The sequence below is a fragment of the Cygnus atratus genome, chromosome 8 (genome assembly GCF_013377495.2).
Source record: "Cygnus atratus isolate AKBS03 ecotype Queensland, Australia chromosome 8, CAtr_DNAZoo_HiC_assembly, whole genome shotgun sequence".
In the NCBI taxonomy this organism is placed as follows: Eukaryota; Metazoa; Chordata; class Aves; order Anseriformes; family Anatidae; genus Cygnus; species Cygnus atratus.
The window spans coordinates 2,332,871-2,353,191 of record NC_066369.1 but is presented as its reverse complement, the minus strand read 5'-3'; the positions used below and the strand labels follow the sequence as shown (position 1 = coordinate 2,353,191).

Below are 20,321 nucleotides of genomic sequence, written 5' to 3'. Positions count from 1 at the left end.
TCTTTGTCATATGTTTGTTTCATTGGTTTTGTCTGGATGCCAGATCCTTAGGGGATAAATTTATAAAACCATACACTGGACTTAGCAAAAAACTTAGGTTAAAAGCAAATCTCTCTACTGTGCACTCACTATGTATCCTTTTAATGCTTTGTTGCTAAAATTTTACAGTATTTTACACTAATAGCTCAAGCACCTCATGCCTATGTGCTGTTACTGCTTTGTCCAGTTGTTCCGTTCTGTAATATTTTGACATTATTTGCATAAGTATGTGGTATAGCATATTAGTATGTGCATGTTTGGATGTTTTCCAGAACAAGAGAAATTCAAAAAGTTGTGTTCTATCTTCACAGCTGACCACAAGAGATGTCAAAAGGAATATATCTAGATAGCAGATTCAGTCATTAAATGTGGAAATGTATAATTGTTGGGAATCAGCAGAGGCAGTTCATATTAGTTACTTTTGAAGTAAGTAAGTTAGTGGAGCTGTCTCTTTTTACAAAAAAAAAAAAAACACAAAAAAACAACAACAAAAAAAAAAACAGCCAGACAGCAATTGTGATTTTTAAGGGAACACTTCGCAGCTGTTATTTCATTAAATTAAAATGTATACATTATATGAATATTTGACATTATTTATAGGGGTGCATATTCTAATCTGAAATGTATGAATTATATTGGAAGAGGAAAATTTGAAGTTATAATAATAAGAGCTGCCTTTTAATTTTAATTTTATGACACATCATTAAAAGAAAAATGTAAAAAAGGGCATTTGCTTTCATAATCACAGTTCTCTCAGTGATTCTTCAGTGTTAATTTTGGTAAATAGAAATGAATGAAAAGCAGCCCGTCGTTGGAAATAAAACAAAATGTATATATGCATATGCATTCCTGTTTAGTGTAAATATTTACTGAGAGTTAAAGACTATTTACATTAACATATATTTATAAAACAGTGTGGGTAGGAGTAAAAAACAAATATATGCCATAGTACAATTTTAATTTTGGTTTATTATTTCTGTTAAATGTAGCTCAGCCATTAAAAGCCCTTATTTGCATATATTATGTCAGGATTCACAAAGAGTCCTCTGTTTTCTGTGGTGTCCTTGCAGCAGTCTGATTTCTCTTAGTGTTCTGCCGTCATTGGTCTGTGCAGAAGAGATCAGAGCCCTAATAATAGATTTTTGACAGGGAGCTCGCCTGCTACCTGCCCTACACAAATCCTCACTGTTCATGTTTGCTTCATGGCAACAAAGCAGACAGAAGGAAAATGCCAAGTGCTGAGTTTGAGGTACAGCCCTGCCATAGCTTGACATTTCAGCAGAATAGCAGTTTATGAGATGCATAATTTTTCATCTGGGACTCAGCTGCCATTTTCATAGAAGCTTGCAGCTCATCGACTGACTGGAAGTAGGGCAAAGGTTTACAGCATAGATCAAGGTCTACATCCTTCCCATAGCTATTTAAAAATAAGTATTATTCTCCAGATAAGGTCAGAGACTAAGCATATTTCCTCCATTTTAAATATTTTTAGCCATTTTCTTTCCACAAAGAAAACACTTTACACTTCTAGCACAGGTGCCATTTGTAGTTGATGAAAAATGATCATAATTGATTTAATTTGCCAAAAGATTAAATGAGTCCTGAAGAAGAATGAAGTATTGGTCTTCACACACAGCTTTTGAACAAAGCTGTGTTTTCTCCTCTTACTTTGAAAAAAGCTCATTCCAAGCTTGAAATGAATGAAAAGTCGTTACTCTTGAAATGTAATTGGTTTGTGTTTTATTATTGTTATAGATTGCATTTAAATTTTCACTTTTGTGCACATGTACTTGGGAAACAAATGCAGTGTAGGTACATGTAAGTGAGTGTTTAATTTAGAATTACACATCTCTGTGAGCGTCACTAACAGTTCACCATGTCACAGTCTCATATAGAACAATGGTACAGTACATTGGATTAATTAAAGAAGCCTTGCAGAGAACTGAATTCTCAGTATGTCAAGATTTCAATTTTATGTTAAATATTTTCTAAAGGCCAGACCCTTAAATCTCAGGGGTTGTACCAAGCAGTGAGCTGTGAATTTAACCATAGGCTAACTGCTAATGATAAGGAAAAGAGTCCAAGTTGAGGCAGCTGTAATACAGTCATTGGATTAGGCTATCAATCACTCGGTTCCCTGAGGAACAGGCAAAGACGACAAAACAGTGAAAAGGGAAATTAGGAAGGGAGGGCATGACTAGAATGAGATTCTTCACCAAATGTATCTGTTAGTTGGCTGAATCCCCCAAGCATCAGACAGAAATGTCCAGCATTGCTCTCAGACTAAAAGCCAAGTATTTGTTTCAAACTCCTAGAAAACCATCAAATCATCGTTAACTGTTTCTAGTCCGTATGGGGCTCTGAAATACAACCAGGTGTATTCTGCAGTTTCAATAGCCTGTAATTTGATTAATCTTTAAACCACTGTTGTTGAGTACTCTGGATTTGCTTTTTACATCGTATCTCATATATAATATGTCCGTTTGGAATTCCTCATTTCCAAAAAGTGTCTTTTTTTTTTTTTTTGTATGAAATGATAACCATTAGGCTATCAAGTCTTACTAATGTCAGATGATGATTCAGATAAAACCATAAATTCTATTCAGACATAATATGGTATTAAAAAAAAAAAATGTGGCCTAGATTGTCCAAGCACGGGTGAAAGAACGTGTGGTTTTAATCTGCCTGCAGCTAGATAAATGGGAAATCAGTTCATATAATCATGCAGATTGACGTGGTTAAGTAAAGGGTGCTTGTGTAGTTAGCGACTTAGAGACATAGTCTGATTAACAAAGAATGGAAATGAATTGATGAAGAAAGAGAAAAGTGACAGCATTTTAAAGCAGGCTGATAGTACAGGGGCCTGTATTTAAACTTGTTTGCAGTAGTGGGCAGAGATGAATGTAGCATATGTACACTACAACCTGGTGAGGACTGTTAATATCAACAAGATTGAACCTGTTTACATTGTCTTTTGTCAGCACTGGTTGATTGTCTTTCCGTGTCTGTCAGGTCTACGGGTGTATGTGTCTCTTTCTTTTATGATCACCTCTTTAAATTTTAAGCAAATGCTCACAAAAAAATCTCAGGATATTTTTGTGTCATATCTTTAGATTATTGTATTGGAAGAAAAAAAAAAGATATATTTCTATCATTAAAAACTTACTACAATTCATTTTGGAGGTCATTTAAGTAACACATAACCGTGGGCTAGAGCACAAGAAGATAATTTTAGGTGGCAGTGTTCAAGTTGACCCGCAGGTCTGCAAAGCTTTGTTGCGGCGTTACATACAAGATGGATTCAAACTTGAATACAGATTATGAGACTTTAGTGAGCTTCAGTATAGGTGACAGAAGGAAAGAGCTGAGAAAGGAAATGGGTTCCAAATTTATGTGAATATACGTTGGTATTACAAGTTCCCTGCTGTTGATTGAATGGGGCCCATAATTGTCTTTTCTGCTACTTTATACTCCGTATCCAAATCAGCAGCCGGGTTGATATGGTTCAAAAATAAAGATTTTGCAATACACTTAACATCAAAATGTGAGCCAACAAATAAATAGAAAATGACTTCTTATTTGACATCTGATAACATGAAGCTTCATGCTGTTCTTTCTTCTCTCCTGTGGGACAGCTGTGCTTGCAAGACAGGCCAACTGGCAGCTGTCTTCCACCCTCAGCCTCAGGATACCACCACCGCTCTCAGGATACCCCAGCTTCTGTAGCTCAGTAGCTCTGGTAACCTCAGTGTCTGAGGCATCTCTGTCAGGATATTGGGACTCTCACTCTTCTTGCTATCTATAAAACGCAACTGGTGTTTTTTAGAAATGGAAGTGGCTTGAAGAGAAGGCTTCAGTTACATGAAACTGCACTTGCTTAAGTTGCTTAGGTTAATCCAGTTGCAGGATACTTTGACAACCAGATACAAGGGATGGAGGGGGCGGGGGGTAAATATTTGGAACAACTAAACCCAGGGCTTTACTTTACATCCAGCAGTGTCAAAAGGACATACTTAAGCAGTTACTGCTGCTGTCTTGCTTCCATATAGGAGGAACCTTCACTGGTTAGCTATGATTTGTAATGAACTTGCCATAGTGAACACATCTTTATTCACCTAAATTCTTCTAATGTTCTGTATTTTTAGTATCCTACTTCGACAATGAATAAATCCTAATGCTAACTTCACATATAAAATACAGAACACAAAATATAGCAGATTAGTTTAACTGAGTAGATCCTAGGTTTGTATTTCACTGGACATTGCTTCATCCCTTATGAGTTATTGCCAGAAGCATTTATAAAAGTATTTCACAACTATCAGAACTCTTTTTTTTTTTAACCTTTCAAAAGAGTGCAACTAATATATAGTAGTCAGCTAAAGGATCTGTATTTTAATGTGCCTTTTCATGCAGATATATCATTGTATGGAAGGAGCTATACAAGTATGCTGCTCACAAACAGTAAATACAAACATACCGTACAAAATCTTTTAGGAAACCTGCTGTAGTAATCTGTTTTTCCAATTTATAAACAATTTGCAACATCTATGTTGCCAGGTAATTGCAAATATCTTCCCTATTAACATGTAATGTATAACCATCTTAGTGCTAAGTCCTGTTCAGATCCCAAAGGACACTCGTAGTGAGGGATTTAGCCACCATTATTTGGTTTAAATGAGAGCTGAGTGAGAACTGCTGAGTGCAGAGCCCCACTCTTTCAGAATGAGACGCACAAATCCACAGTGCGGCTGTGGCAGCTCTGCAGAGAGGGTGTTTTTAATGGCGTGAGGTCTGGCAGTGAAACGTGTGGTACTGTACCCGACTCAGCACAGAGGTAAGGCTGATGCTGTGGAGAACTTTGTTACTGGCAGCTCAAAAGAGGGAGAAAGCTGTGTTTTGTTTCACAAGCAGGCCTGCCGAGGAGTACGTGGTTAACCATGTTATGGTTGTGTCTGGCCATTTGTATGTGTTCCATGGCCCTCCTGAGTGACGTACTGATTTTCAGAAGTATGTATGATTACTCCAGTCCATTTTGGCTGGGCTGAGCTTATCTTACTCCCTGTCATTTATTGTTGTGCTTACACTGTTAATGCCATGTCAGCTGCCTGTGTATTGATTACACCAGCTTTGGCAGCATTTTCACTGATTTTTGGATATATGCCCACTTGAGAGCTGTTTAGATTTTGAAAGGGAGTACTCAGAGAAATCTTCTCATTCTAGGCCCTGATAAACTCTGTTTATCAGGAGCACTTGCAGAGAAGGTGTTGCTAGACGAGGTATTTAAGAATCAGTTGCTTTTTCTTACAAATTAATGAGCTTCTTCAGAACTTCATGAAGATGGGGTTTGAGGAATTCAGACCTACAAATAGGAGCTAGAAGAAATATTTTGAAAATACCTGCTATGTGGTACCATCTAGATTATTGGGCGAATTAAGAGATTGCTTACATCTTTGTTGTTCATAAAAACATATTAAAGGATCCATCTCTGGCAGTTATCCAGAGAAGAGGAAAACCCTGCTGGAGGCAGGGAAGTCATGGCGAATCTTGTTCTGTCCTGTCAAGAGGAATTTTAGCAAGGAGCTCCCTTGCTAAATGGGCTGGCATGGAGATTTCATTCCAACTCAGGCTTGCTATTTTGCAGCTCTGAGAACATCCCCAGTTTCTAGGTAAAGGCAGATAGTATGGGGTGATAAAAGTCTTCAAAAACAAAAGAAATTTGTCACTCTTACAATCTCTTTTCCAAACTTGCGTGTCTTCAACATCCATTTCTGTTTCTCTCTGTTTCTCATGAATAAGATTCACTCGGCTGAGCCAAAGGTTTGTCAGGCAAAAGGAGGCATAGTGGCACAAAGAGTGTCACAAGAGAAAGTGATGTTTGTATGTTTGACATTAAAATATCTTCCAATCAGTTAAAGTAAAGCATCTGGTGTTTTTCTTTATTGTAATAAACCCTAATAACAGCGTTGCAATCCCTTAAAGCCATTTTTCATGTTCTTGTTACAGTAGGTATATGGCACACATTTTCTGGTTTACAAAGCTGAAAGCAAGTTTCAACAATTTAATCTCAGTGTTAGGAAAAGGATCACAGCAGCTGCTATAGTATTTTGTATTTAAGCTAGTTTTTGTAAAGACTTGTGACATGCTCCCTGGGAGCTAAATATTGACAAGCATGCTCTGGCAAGCGAGATCAAGCTTGGTGAGTTAACACAGCTCGAGTCTCTGCATTGACACTGTAACCCAAGTCTGAAAACTATTATCCTACTCCATTTATTTTGGCTTTATAGGTGCCTCTATAGGTGCTGTCCACTTAAATTAGTGATTTCCACTGTATTTTTAATACTGTAACTGTGAATTCATATTTGACTTAGGACTACAATACATGCAAGATTTGTCGTACGTCTGTGTTTGATGACATCTTCAGTAACATATTGTGAATAGAATCACAAAAGACAGCATAAAACCTTCATGACTTCAAACCTCCAAAACAGAAATAAACATTGAATGAAAAATAATTTAAAAATCACATTTATCTCTTATGCTGTGCAACAGACCATGTCCTAAAACTGTGAGTCTGTGAAAGCTGTTGATCAAAAGTGAAGCTTGGACATGTATTCATTATGGGATATAATTTAGGAGATTAATTTTTATTTGTATTATGTAACTAAAAAGAAAAATCCACTTGTTTTCTAATTGTAAGTGCAGTGTGTTTATAATGCTTCTAGTTTACTTTTTGAATTTCTGAATAAAGAACTTAAGCCTATTTGGGCTTCTAGTAAATTTGGCACATAGACTAAATTGATTACCAGATGCATTGTGCAACATACGGCATTGTACAGTCTTTGTGTGCTTCATAGTATTTTCTTAAATTACCAGCATTTGTTTTGGTTCCAAAAATGCACTTGTCTATGCTTTTTAGTGCTTTGGACTTAAATGCTGGCTTTTCAGTGTTGAGCAGATGTGTTAGAATTTCATGTGGAACATTTATGCTTTTGTGAGTTGTATTCTTTGAGCACTCCACACAGTATTATTTCAGTGATAGCTCACGCAAGTGGGATCACTTAGTTTTCATACGTACATTGATTGTTTAAAATAACCTTCAGAATTCCTAATAATTCTGTCACCAAGAAGAACAAGGAAGCAAGCCAGTTCTGCCCAAAGATATTGCTCCCAGAGTGAATGAATTTTCAGGTACATTTTATTTTAGATTAAAGAAAAAGAGGAAGGAAGGAGAACATAATTCTTTTATGGATGACAGCACTAGTCAACAACAGTCCTGTATGCTTCTATGAGCAGACTTATTCCTGTGCTTGAGGTTGTGTTTTGAGCGTGCATAAAAATTCACGCATGAAAATGCACAGAATAAGGTGCTGAGGACCAGGACATCAGTGTGTAATTTACTTCTAAGAGCTGCCTGCTTTAGTCGATTTAGAGAGGTTATCTGTAAAATAAGATCCCCCAAATTACCAACAGTTTTAGTGAAAAGGGCAATATGATGACCTGGGACAAGGGATTTGTAACCAGGAGGACTGCCTGCTACCTAATCTTTGCGGGTGAAATTATTCACTCCTCACACACACATTTCCTCTCCAGGACTCCTCTTGCGTTTTTGTCTTTTGAGATAAAAATGTTATACCTTTGTATAGTATTTGGATATTCTCTCCTAAAAGGCATTGCATATGTGCAAAATATTGCTGGTATGTTTTTAGTAGCAGCAATGTGTGTTCTAGGAGTATTTAAAATCAACAAACACAGGTGGGCCCCTGGCTTTGTGTTAATTGGCCTTTACTTTGATCACTGAAGACCAGTGAATGCAGTTTAGAGTTGTGTTGCTATCGTTTTTCTTCAGTGGAAACCGAGGGGATGAGTAAGTACATAAATTAAGTCCCTTACTCACCCTCTGAGCTGCCCTCATTGGATAACAATTAAAATGATCTGACAGAGCAACACACTGAATTCCCTTGCATCCCCTTATGTTGCTCTGAATACATAAAATAAATGAGTGTTTAAGCCTATTAATGCTGTTATTTTTTTTATTAACGCAGAAGGCAGAGTTAAGATACAGGTGTGTAATTTCATCTTGAAACCAGCACTGAGTTGTGTGGCTGATATAAAGGTAGGACTGATATAAACATGTTTTAATTACTAACCCTGGATAATATATCCAAAGCTAGTAAAGGCCTCCACAAATAAGGTTTGCACTTCCTTTATGCCATGGATAGTTTACACAGCACAGACATGCTATTATTTCACTTTCCATTAAGATGTTAGCTCTTCAGCTCACTGTACACTCAGCTAGAGAAGTGGCATGAAACCTCCTGTAACTGTGAAGGTTATTAAAAAGAAGCAACAGAAGAAAAGCCCTGTCTTTACAACTGTCATCCATGCACAGCCAAGGTCTCAGCTAGAGCCAAGGTATCGACTCACTGTGGGGGTGGAGGGTCCTTTTCTTTTACAGATAACTAAGTATTGTCATGCAAATTTCATTACAGAAATACAGGTGGATAAGGAACTAAATATTTAGAAACTTATGTACCTAGTTATAAAACTGTAATTATAAGAAAGTGTTCTTGTGTAACGAGCGCTTCACATCTGTCATACAGTGTTTTAATGTCTACAGTAGTTATTAGCTGAATATTTCCATTATTACCATTCTGTGAGCAACTGCCATTCTTGAAACTGATTGATGTTTAGGAATAAAGCACTGTTATTACATGTTGCCAACTTCTAAGGACCAATCTTATAACATACGGTGCCTTCAAAGGAGTGATGATACCTCCTTTTTCTGGAACTAATCACATCTGAAGAAAGTGAAAGAATGAAAACATTTTTTTCCTAGAGAACTTTCATTGCATTGTATTCTGCTGCAGAATGATTATAGTGTTTTATCTGCCAAAGGTGACATTGGACAAAGAAAACTTTACAGGAAGAGAGAGATGTTTGAATATAGGCAACTAGCGCTTTGGAGTGGCTTGACTTGAGGCAGTGACTTTATTTGTGTGTTGATGAAACTGTGGTCTCAGTCTTTCATTGACTGGGTGCAAAACAGTCTTCTGACGGGGTGTACTGGTTGTGAAGTCTTCACTAACGTTTTGTTAGTTCAGTTTGTAGGTTTGTGCTCTGTCCAGACCAGCACGCAGATCTGCAATTTCAGGGAGGAAAATAGACAAGAAAAAAATGAGAACCCCCCGTGAAGTGTTTATCTTCTTAAGGCCACACTGTCTTGCTAGAGCCTAATCATGCTTTATGTGTTTTTCAAAGGAGGAAAGCTGTAGGGAGACATTGCAGGCAAGTTAGCTGTAAATACTGCTTGGAGGGGACTGGTAGTTTGTGGAGTCTTTTTGCATGTTGCTTAATTATTTAAATTTCTTCACCTTCATCCTGCCTCTGTCCCTTACTGGAACTGATCTATAAAGGAAGAATGCCCTCCGGCTCCAGCAGGAGCTACCAGGGAATATTATTTTCTAGTGCTTTCCTCACTAAATAAGGCACAGAAAGAAAGTTGTGCTAATTTAACGCTGCCATACAATGTAATGTCCAAGCTCAGCTTGTAGAAGCAGGTTCACATGTTAATCTAATCTAAACGCATTAACACATAGCTCCCAATGACTATATTTGTGCTGTAGAGACTACCTAAATTTGGAAAGCTTCTGCTCCAAAGATCCTTCAGGTACTGTATTAAAATAAATAAGGCAAGTCTTGGGACCTGAAGAATCCTCCCAAGAAACTATTTTCACAAGGATAAGGAGGGAACACAGCTGTTCTTTCCTAACTCATAATCACCAAATTACAGTTGCTCCTGCAAAAATCATGTCCCTTCCAGCCTTCAGCATGAACAGCTCCAGATTTTGTTCTTGTTCACCTGAATCCTTGTCTGCCCGGTTAACTTTGAGTCAAACTCCAAAATTGCAAAGTGAAATTGTCAAAAGTCCCCATACACTTCTGCCTTTCCAAACGCTACCCTGATAGCAGCAGCTTGCTTTCCAGCCCTCTCAACAAACTCTGGTATGGCTTTTTCTTTCCAAATCATGATGTAGCTCACCAGCTTACAGACACATGCAGATCCCCATGAACAGTCAAGGCAGGTAGTTTCCATTTATTGCTGGGAGAAAAAAAGTGTCAGCTAACTTCCTACTCATCCTATGGCAAGCAGATGAGTAAGGCTGTGTGCTTCAACTACCTTAGCTATAGCTATCAGATCTCCTACTCTTGGTTGTGTGAGTCTTGAGAAACGGGAAGTGTTGAAATAAATGGCTATGATACACACAGTGTTGAAATAAACATTTATTTTAACACATTGTATGTGATGAGCCATTTATTTTAACACTTTTCACTTGAAGTGTTGAAATAACAGGTTTTATCAGGGGACGTGTCATCCACTGTTTTATGTATATGTGAATATGGAAATATATCTACTGAGTATGCGTGTATATATATATACTCACAGATTATATAGATATGTAATAATAAAATGGCAGATGTGTGTGTAGAGATGCTATTACACAGGGAAATACAGCATTTTCAGCTGAACTGAATTCATTTGTTTCACAAAATTTTTATGTTCATGCTATCTTACGATTTTTTTCATATTTTTAATATATAAATAGATACAAATAGATACATACATAAAATTGTGTATTACTAGAGGGTACCAACTGGATAAAATAGATAAACCTCAAAATGGGATAAGTCTGGTAATCAGTTATGTAAAGGCAAAAGGAAATACTTCATTTAAGCTTTCTGGTTACCTGCTTTCTGGTTACCTACTTTCATTAATTTGCTGTTCTTTCTTAAGTTCTGCTTCCCTTGCTGTAATGGACTTCCTAGACCAATGGGTATTAAACAGTATAAGGTATGCTTCAGGTTTTGTAAATAACCTGCAAAGTTGCTGTGCTGCATTTTCAGTAATGCTTTTATTTTTAAAAACACTGTGGGAGCCTCAACGCCCTGCTCAGCAGTCAGTCGCCACTCTGCCAGTGTGTCCTTACTCAGATGTACTAAATTGCCTTTGTATGGTCAGAATTATGTATGCACTGCAGTACCCACACAGACACTTGGACACACGCATGTCCCGCTTTCTGGTGCCAGGGTCATGTTGACCGTGGTAGTTGTTGTTGTTAAGGAGGTTAAAGCCAGCTCAAACAAAGGTAGCGCTGCCTCTCAGGCTGACAGGGGCAATGCTGCTTTTGAACAGATCTGTAAGCTTCTGGGTAAATAGCCACAAACCCTTCTACTGGACCTGGAGTTAAACACATCTGCCTCTGCACAGGAATAAGAGGGCAGCGAGACTTAGGGTGTGCTGAAGTGAAACACTCCCATCTTTCAGGGGAGAGGATTACCCAGCAGAATTTGTCCGGAACTTTTTTGTGCCCCTGTGATGGTTGCAACATTTTAGTCTGGTAACTGTGGACAGTATTTCTTAGATGGCCTGTCCCACTTTTATGCTGGTCTAATTCATGTGTCCTTTTCCTTGTGCTATGCTGGGAGCATACCTCAGTCATTAGCACTGCTTTTATCATTGTTATACCAACCTGGAAAACATGAATAAGGAGCAACTGATAAGTTGCAACAGAACACATTTTGCTAGGCTTCATGCAGATCACCAAAAGTATTGATTTTAGTGGATCCGCAGCTTGCAGTGAGAGAATGGCTTTGTTAGAAAATGTTTAACTGGCTCTTGCAGCAATCGCAAAACAATTTCTATCTGTCCTCTTGATTTTTCCTACTGAAGTTCGATATGGTTGAAAATTCCCTCAGGTCTTCCTGAATAAATAATATCTACAGATAAGAAAAATTTACTTTTTTTCCTCTCTCTTTCTCTGATTCTAACCTTTTTAATTGAGAGAAGTCTCCAGTGACTGCTAAACATTTATTGTGTAAGAACTCTGGTGATTTTATGAACTTTCAGCTGAAAGAGCATAAATAATTGGGAGAAATTCAAAAATGGTAAAAAGAAATTCTAAAAAGGATACTGTTTTTCCTCTATGCTTATAAAAGTTCCATCATTTTTTGCATTTAGGTGCAATTTTTGTTAAAGGAGACATGATGCAAAATTATTACTGCCTTTTTTCCAGGTACACATTGGAGTCAAACCCATGGGTATTCCAAATAGAATCAAATAAGAAGTAAGCTTTGAAATAAAAAAAATAAAATAAAATAAAATAAAATAAAATAAAGGATGGGGGGGAGGGGGGAATGATTATCGGAGAAAATAGTAACACGCCATCACTTTACCAGGGCATAAATGTCATACATAGTTGTGATATGCTAACAAAAATCAGTAGAATGCAGTCAGTCGATGTAGTTTCTTGAGTCTGAGTTGGTAGTAAGATAGAAATTGTTTTAAATCTGCAATCATTAACTTTATTCTAAAGTCACCCTTCAGAAATTATCAATAAAATGAAACATTAGGTAGCCATTGCTTTGAAGATGTGGCTAACTGTTGTAGAGATGTGCCATAAAATGAATAGTCTCTCAAATGCTCTGTTTGGTAAATGAATGCATATTTTAAAGTTTTGGTTGGAAATAGCCAGAGCCTAAGTAAATAGTGCATCGTTATTACTGATTTTGGCAAATGGCTATTAATGTTCAAGTAGTGATGGACTGAACAGGCTGTGAAATGGATCGGGGCAGTGAAAGGAGTCTTCTCCAGGTCCTGAGCTGAGTCAGAAATATTGTGCTGTGCACCAGTAAAGCTGTGGCGAGGTCCATCATGAACTTGCTGTTGGGGCACACCCTGTATTTTTTAGTGCACTGAATGTTGTATGTCCCATTTGGGGACCTCATTGTGGATCATTTTTCTCTCTAAACATGTCTGTTCATTGGATTTTCTTCTGCATACAAATGCATTCACTGGCCATTTTGAAGGATGTGCTGCTACACTGTTTCATTAAACTGCCGCGTTATCGGGTAATTGTTTAAACATAATGCCACAGCACTATCAAAAGGAAAGGTGAACTAATGGCATTTGCAAATGTCAGGGATTATCTTAACACTTTTATTATAGTTTATAAAAAGTAGGTTCAGGGCATTCCATGACAATTATTTCCACAGAAATTGGTTATTTAAATAAATTGCTAATTATCTGGATATGACAGTATTGAAAACCCTGCTAATGAGTTATTTGATAAGTGTAGCTTATGGTGGCCACCTACAGGTGGGAGAGAGAAAGAACATATAGAATAATTGCAATCAGAAGAAATGCAATGCAAATGAATTGTTTATAACATGTATGTTTCCCTTGACTGTTTACAAATGCAGGTTATATACATATATATATATATATATGTACTTTGATGACTAGTATGAGGCAGCCAACACATTATGCAGGAAATGTCTTTAAAAAGAACTATGTTTTCTGTGTTTGTTTCCTAATACCCAAACTTTCTTATCTAGTTACTTTCTGCAGGATTGGATTGATCATCTGCAATGCTTGAACTTTCCCAGATCAATTCTCTCATGTAAAGCTTTTTCACCCAAGTCTGGTATTTGATGTTCACTTGGCTTCTGTTGTCATTAGCTATATTAATTTTAACAGTTAGGGAGATAACAGTGTCAGCTTTCTTCAGAGAATGTAGTTACAGAGAGGAGGAGGATGATGAGTTGCTTTTTTTTTTTTTGGCAGCATAGAGTTTAACAGTAATTTATTAATCATAACGTTGATTTTTTAGTATTGGCTTATTTTTCTTTGTAATATTTAGGCTTTGTGGTTTAAATCTGATATTGAATTTATAAGGAAAAACTGCAGGGTAATATAATGCAAATAAAAATAAATTTTGCTTTGCAAGGCACAGAATGGGGAGAATTATGACCCAACTTCATTTTTATTCCATTTAGTAACCACAGATACAAAAGTTTGCTTTGATGTCATCTACTAACCAAAGGTGTGCTTTTCTTGTAAATCTGTCCGTCTTGTAGATACAGAGTTTGATAAAGGCCATTCAGCCCCTTTCAGGATTCAGGCTCAGAGTTATCAGTCTGCAGTCTGAATTGATTCAGTTCTGCTGGTTGTGGATCATTTTTACCTAGACCATTTAGAGCTGCCGCAGGTACATTAAAGATTTTAAACTACTGCACTTGTATAAAACACTGCAAGTAAGAGTGTAGCCCAGTACTGAAGATTACTGAGAATGATTTTATTGTTCTTCTCCACCCGCCCCCCCCTCAATGTGGATCATTGGGATCAAGAAATTCTGAATTGGTTTTGCTCAGAACTTCCAAAGCTACAAAGTTGCCTGAAGTTAACTCCAGACTCCTCCTTGAAGAGGGCATTACATTTGGCTCTCAAGCCTCAGTCTGGTGAACGTTTTTGGTGCTTGGCAGAACTGGGTCCTACAGGGACTCCAAGTACTTACAAAGTCTTAATAAAACATATGCCTTCTGGCATTGGTAAAGGGTTTTTACTTCCAAAGGAAAATTAAATGATGAAACAAATAAGCAGGAAGAACATCTCCTATCAGTTTGTCATCAGTCTGCTGTCCTCAGGGCAAAGGCAACTCAGCCTACCTGTACTAAACAGGGTGAAGTGTTTGAATGACCTATGTTCTGCTTCTCCTTCATGATGTATTCTGCCTGTTGGATTTCCTCTACTGCTGTCCTTCATAGTCACAAAAAATCTTTTATTAAAAACAAACAAATACAAACAAAGGAGCAAAAACAGAAAACTAATGCACTTTGGTTTACAGCAAGAAAAAATATCAGGGATTTTTGCATCACATAGTTATTTCATTGCTTTAATCTTTATGTAATTGTCTTTGCTCCATAATGAGAGATTTGAAAGAGTAGTTTTCAACATATGGTAGCATATCATCTCCACCACGTATTTTTCTCTCTTTCATTTTCAGGTCTCATTCCCCTGCTTGAGGTCTGGATAAATGTACTTTGTTTATTAAATCTCATTATTTTACAGCATGGTAAACGGCAGCCATGCCTAGTATCTGGTAGCAGCTGTACCACTACTATCAAGAGAGTACCCTATCAACAGTTTCCCCAGCTACGGGTGCTTAACTAGTGAAATTACAGGTACCAACATGTCAAAGTATGTGGTGGATGCTTGTTTTTTAGCATATGAGAACTCTTTCAAATACATGCTGGATTTGGATCTCAGCTTCTTAAATACCATTGGATTTATCAGACAACATTCTGCAAATTCCCACTACTGCTTACAGCTCCTTTAAAATTTGGCATTAAATCTCCTTTATTTCAGCCTTTTAAAAACTCCTTCTCCACAAATCTCTGTAATGAAATTTATTACCTTCCTGTGGTACTCACATGAAAATGCAGGAAAATAGAGACACTAGGTCAAATTCATTGCCCATTTGGTTTGTTTGTTTCATGATAGCTTGGCTTCACTACAGTGTGTTTTTATTTATTTATTCTATTATCTGGAAGGTTTTCTCAACATTTCACTAGGCAGTGGGATCTGCTATCACAAGTAAATGACAATGTATTCCAGGCCAGCACTTTTTATTACAGAAGGGAAGGGTTCTGAACAGTTGACTGAGAAATGTCCAGGAGAATGGCTGCACGTTCTGATATGCTCTTCTGTGTTCTGTTGTCTCAAATGCTAAAGAAAAAAATGGTGGGATGAATGGTGACACCTCGGTCAACCCTTTGATTGTCATTAGAGCCATTTATTTACTCTCATCAGAAGCACTCCTGAAATGTTTTTAAATTCATTTGGTTGAATTATAGATGAATGGAATACTTTCACAAGTGTACCAATTTATAACTAATTTCCTAATCACCAAATGTAAGTAATAACTCATGCTATGGATATCAAGTGCAGCTAGTACTAAAAAGCATGTGTTCCATAATAAATTCTAAGCCTTACTGCCATCTCTGCTAGGCTTCATCAAATCATATGCTTGATTTCTTTAGGCTGACTGAAGGCCTTTCTGATTACCTATTGTGCTGAAACCTTAAATAAACTGTCATTTGTTCCTTTTTCTTCACTGACCATTGTACAGAGACCTTCATTAAAGTGAGAAGGTGACTAATTTAATCAGACTGAAAAAAAGAACAATTATAATCTAGAAATATTTTTTATGTGGAACTTTTCTACAGGGTATCATTAAGGTCAAGGGTCTATAAGACTTAAATACTGATTGAATGCAAACTCTCAGAGTTACATTGGGGTTAAAAGAATATAAACCTTCATGCCTTAAGGCAGATGTCAGTTTTTAACTCATGCAGATTGGGAAGAAATTTCCCTGTAGACGCACAATTTCAGAGCTACCAGCTTCTGCATTCTTTCACCTCATCACAGTGAGATTCTGGAGTAGCTGTGTCAGTGCCTGAAAGCAATATAACAAGTCTGATGCTTACCTGTAGCCTCAATTTCAAACACTGAATATTTGAAGAATTTTCCAAACTAGTGATTTTTGTTATTTTCAGTGGTTTTGGCTGTTTAGTATATGTCTTAGTATGTATGGCCTCTGAAAGACTTCATAAATAAATCTGAGTAAACACCTGGGTCCCATTTTTTGTTGTTGTTTCAGGTCTTTCTCTAAGACTGGGCCATCAATTCTGTTGTAATATTTGCTCTTTGGATACTAGCAGCCATCCTCTTTCAGAGAATCATTCTATTCCTTTCAAACTCATTACAATCGATCCAGCTCAAATGATGGTAAATAGTCATTACTGTCCAGTGGAAAGTTTCTGTTCAGCTCCAGCTTCTTTTTGTGTGATCTCTTTTGTTATGTTTTTAGATTCTTTAAGGCATTTTTTTGTGAGATTGCTAATTTTTATGAACCAATGTCTAGTTACCCCCAAAATATACTGGTAGTGCATGTCGGGTTGGGCTGCCCATTTATGAAGATAGCAGCTTATATGCAGAAACACCATACCCCTACGTAGCCTTTGATAAACGAGCAAGAAGTATCTGTGTAAAACTTGTGAGCAGTCCTGGTCACTGACGTGGACATTGGAGAATGTCTGATGAGTCCTGATAGCAGGCCAGCTCTTGAAGAAGGAGGAGGTATTGTATTAAGTATATACTGAGAAGGTGTCTATCTTAAACGAGCAGAAGATACCATTGCTCAAGAAGATAATTTTGTGCTGAATACGTAGCAGGTGCCAATAGAGACTGCTTAGCTGCGCTTTTGAATGTCAATGTGTGTAATACTGATGAGCCCGGATGTCCTGTGAATTCAGTGTTGTCTATCAGGGTTGCAGTGAAGTGCAGTGATATGTTGTAAAAGGCAATGTGAGCTGAAAGCAGAGTATTTTTAATGGTTAAGACAAACAAAATTTCAGTTTTCTGCAATGGAAAAGTACCTTGACAAACTGTCTCCTTTACAAAGTGACAGTGCAACTGTCCCATTTATTTGACCCATCCATCTAGACTGCAGAGGTCTTAGCTGATGCAGAAGTAAGGCAGAGGCTGTTTCTAGAGGGCAGAATCCTGAGCTGACACTAAGTCCATCATGGGGACCAGTAAAACTCTGCCTGAGAGGAAGAGCTGATGGGGACGGTGGAGGGAGGATTGATGCTGGGCTCAGTGAGACAGAGCTGCTTGAAAAAAGCAACTTATCTTTTCCTAAAGACTTTCTTAGATTAAAAATCCAGCTAGCAGGCTTCTGTGCTCACAAAGGGTAGAGGAAGGATGTCAACACAGATCATTTGGGTTTTATCTGAAGGAAACAAGAGCGTTGGTCAGGCATCTAAGCAGAGTTGTGCTGGTGCAGTAACTACTGTTTGCTCTCTTCCCATGCTCCTGAATTGTTACTTCTTCCTCTTCCTTAGTTTATTGCATTGGTTTTCTTTCTTTCTTTCCCTCTGCTTGTTTGCCCTTGTAGGAGGTTAAATTTTTAAAGGTTATAACAGTACCCATGGAAGGTGTTCAGAAGTGTTTCATATCATAGTATTTCCCCAAGTTACCTAACACGTTATATTTCCATTTCCGTGTGTAGGTTGGCAGCCAGCCAGTTCCTCTGGGAGTAATGTATCCCTTCCTTACACTACAGTATTGTTTTTCAATGATAACGTCAAATTATCCTAAAAGTTCTCTACATTAAATAGAAATTATAAAAATAAGGGAATTGTCCAGAGAAATCCCAACTAGCCTAAAAATAAATAGTTGAATGTGTCAGCTGTCTACATCATCCATCAATTAATGAGCAACATTTATATGAGTGTTCTAAATAGTTGCTTACCATCAGTAGGCTGCAGCCAAAGCAGATGCATTGCAGACAACATATTGAGACTTTAACCATAACTCCTATAAATGTAGCAAGGAATTGTCTGACTCAACCTCTGTATAACATTTGAAAATGTAAGCTGCAGTTGTGGAGATTTAACCCTAAATGAATTACTTTACTCTTTTGAGCTTCTGTCTGTCATATTAATAGTTATCGGGGGCTTACTTAAAGGATTATCTGAATCTACAAACATCCAAAGGGGAAACATATTAAATAATATATGAAGTGTCAAGTGCAGTGAAATGGTGCTTTTAAACAATTTTTAGTCAGACACAAATAAATGGGATGTGCCTTCTTACTTGTGCAACATGTGTTCAAAAAAATCAACTCAATTCTTTATGTAAAATCATAGATCTCTTTGTCTACAGTGTTTAGTACAATATTGCTTTCTGTCTCAGACATTGCTAGGTTTGATTTGAGCATCAGCTAAAATTTTCAAGCCACCTTTGCAATGTTATCCAAATATTTTTGCATTTTTTTCACCCAAATTTATAATTCTTTACAAGCATTAATACCACTTAAAACCCAGTTCATGTCCTCTTATAATTAATATAACCTCTGCATTTCAGAATTAAGTGTTAGTTCTTGATTTTTCTATTGTGAAGGATGTACAAATTATATCAGGGAATGCTCTGACATTACTAACAAAATGTTCTGATTTTCTGTAGGAAATGCTATTAGGCCTATCGCCCTCCGTGCAGTGTCTGCTATAGCCCTTGCTCTTCCAGGATTTCCCATTTTAGCAACTGGAGGCATCGACTCTGCTGAAAGTGGGCTCCAGTTTCTGTACAGTGGAGCTTCTGTTTTACAGGTACCTTTTCTTTCTTTAAAACTTGAAAATTAAAATAACTGTAATTAACAGCATAATGTATGTTCCTTTCAAACATTAGCATAGTGGGTTTTTTATACCACTGAAAGCAATTTTCATGTTTTTAGACATGTTTCTCGCTAAAATACATTCATTTTAGATGGAGTAGTAGGAGGAGTTGCCAAAAGAAGACTTTGAGTGTCACAATACCAATCTGGGGAAAGGCTATCCATAAGTATATTACCGCTTTTTTCTATAATCTATGGGATTTGAACTTTAAACATCTTGGTAGCCTGTTACTATGAACACCAGAATATTGGCTGGAAATCAGCCCCTTACCATGCTCTAATAGGCATGTCAGGGCATCGTTGCGGCATGCACGTTAGACTGATCGATAAGGAGTGCGTGGTAGTTAAGTTATATAGTTCCATTATGTGTTGTTATATTCTGGTAGATACTTGTCCCCTCAATGCAAAGTTCCCATCAAAGACAACAGCAGCTGAGGATCCTGTGGATATTGGCTTGGTGTCACTCTATGGGATGGCTGGAGTGGTTTCATTCCCACAGTTCACTTTGACATTAAAAATTAGTTTCAGTGTGACTATCTTTTCTGCACAGCTATGGTAACTATTAATATTAGTCACTTGTTTGCTGTTTCAAAAAAAAAAAAATCATAGGACAACCTAACTTTTTTTTTTTAATGTACATAAAAGTTATCATTTTGAGGAGCTGAATTGGAAGGCTACTGCTTTTTTATAGACTTGCTATGTTGTTTGCCTTTATTAATAACAATTCCTATTTTTCTAGTTTTTATGGGAATGCTTCAAACTTCCTTTCTCATGAACAGACAAAAGATCTACCTTTCTTATACAGTGTTCTGAGAGTTTCTTCAATATAACCACTAAGTAATGGCACAAATTACAAAGCAGTATTTTTCTACAAAAAGTAGGAATGGCAAGGGAAATGTTTTTAGTGCTATGCATGCATTTCATTTGTTATTGCTAATAGAGCTGCAGTTTTGATGGCTTTGTCAGTTACGATGTTACATGATCACAACTACACAAAGTGGAATGATTTTCTGTTCTACCTCTACTACATATGTTTCTAGATGGCTAAAAATGAAGTTTTAAAATGACATGCATGTTTCCTTTATATAGACTGTCTAGCTGTTTACTTTTTATTATTTCTTTTCTTTTCTGTTAGTTTGCCCCAATGGCAATGGGAAATTTTGAAATATCTAATGCAGACATCCCAGTCAGTGCTCAAGAGAGAGAATT

General features: G+C 37.1%; 1 protein-coding gene across 5 annotated transcripts in view; it reads left to right on the top strand.

Moving 5' to 3' along the window:
* Positions 1 to 20,321, top strand: part of DPYD (dihydropyrimidine dehydrogenase) — a 340,158-nt gene that overhangs the window by 256,931 nt on the left and 62,906 nt on the right. For all 5 annotated transcript variants that reach the window (XR_007708585.1, XM_035538265.2, XM_050712120.1 and 2 more), the window contains one exon: positions 18,905 to 19,047. Coding sequence is in view for 4 of the 5 variants with exons in the window: in XM_035538265.2 (XP_035394158.1) it covers positions 18,905 to 19,047 (143 nt within the window). In the remaining variant the exon portion in view is untranslated. The remainder of the gene's footprint in view (positions 1 to 18,904; positions 19,048 to 20,321) is intronic.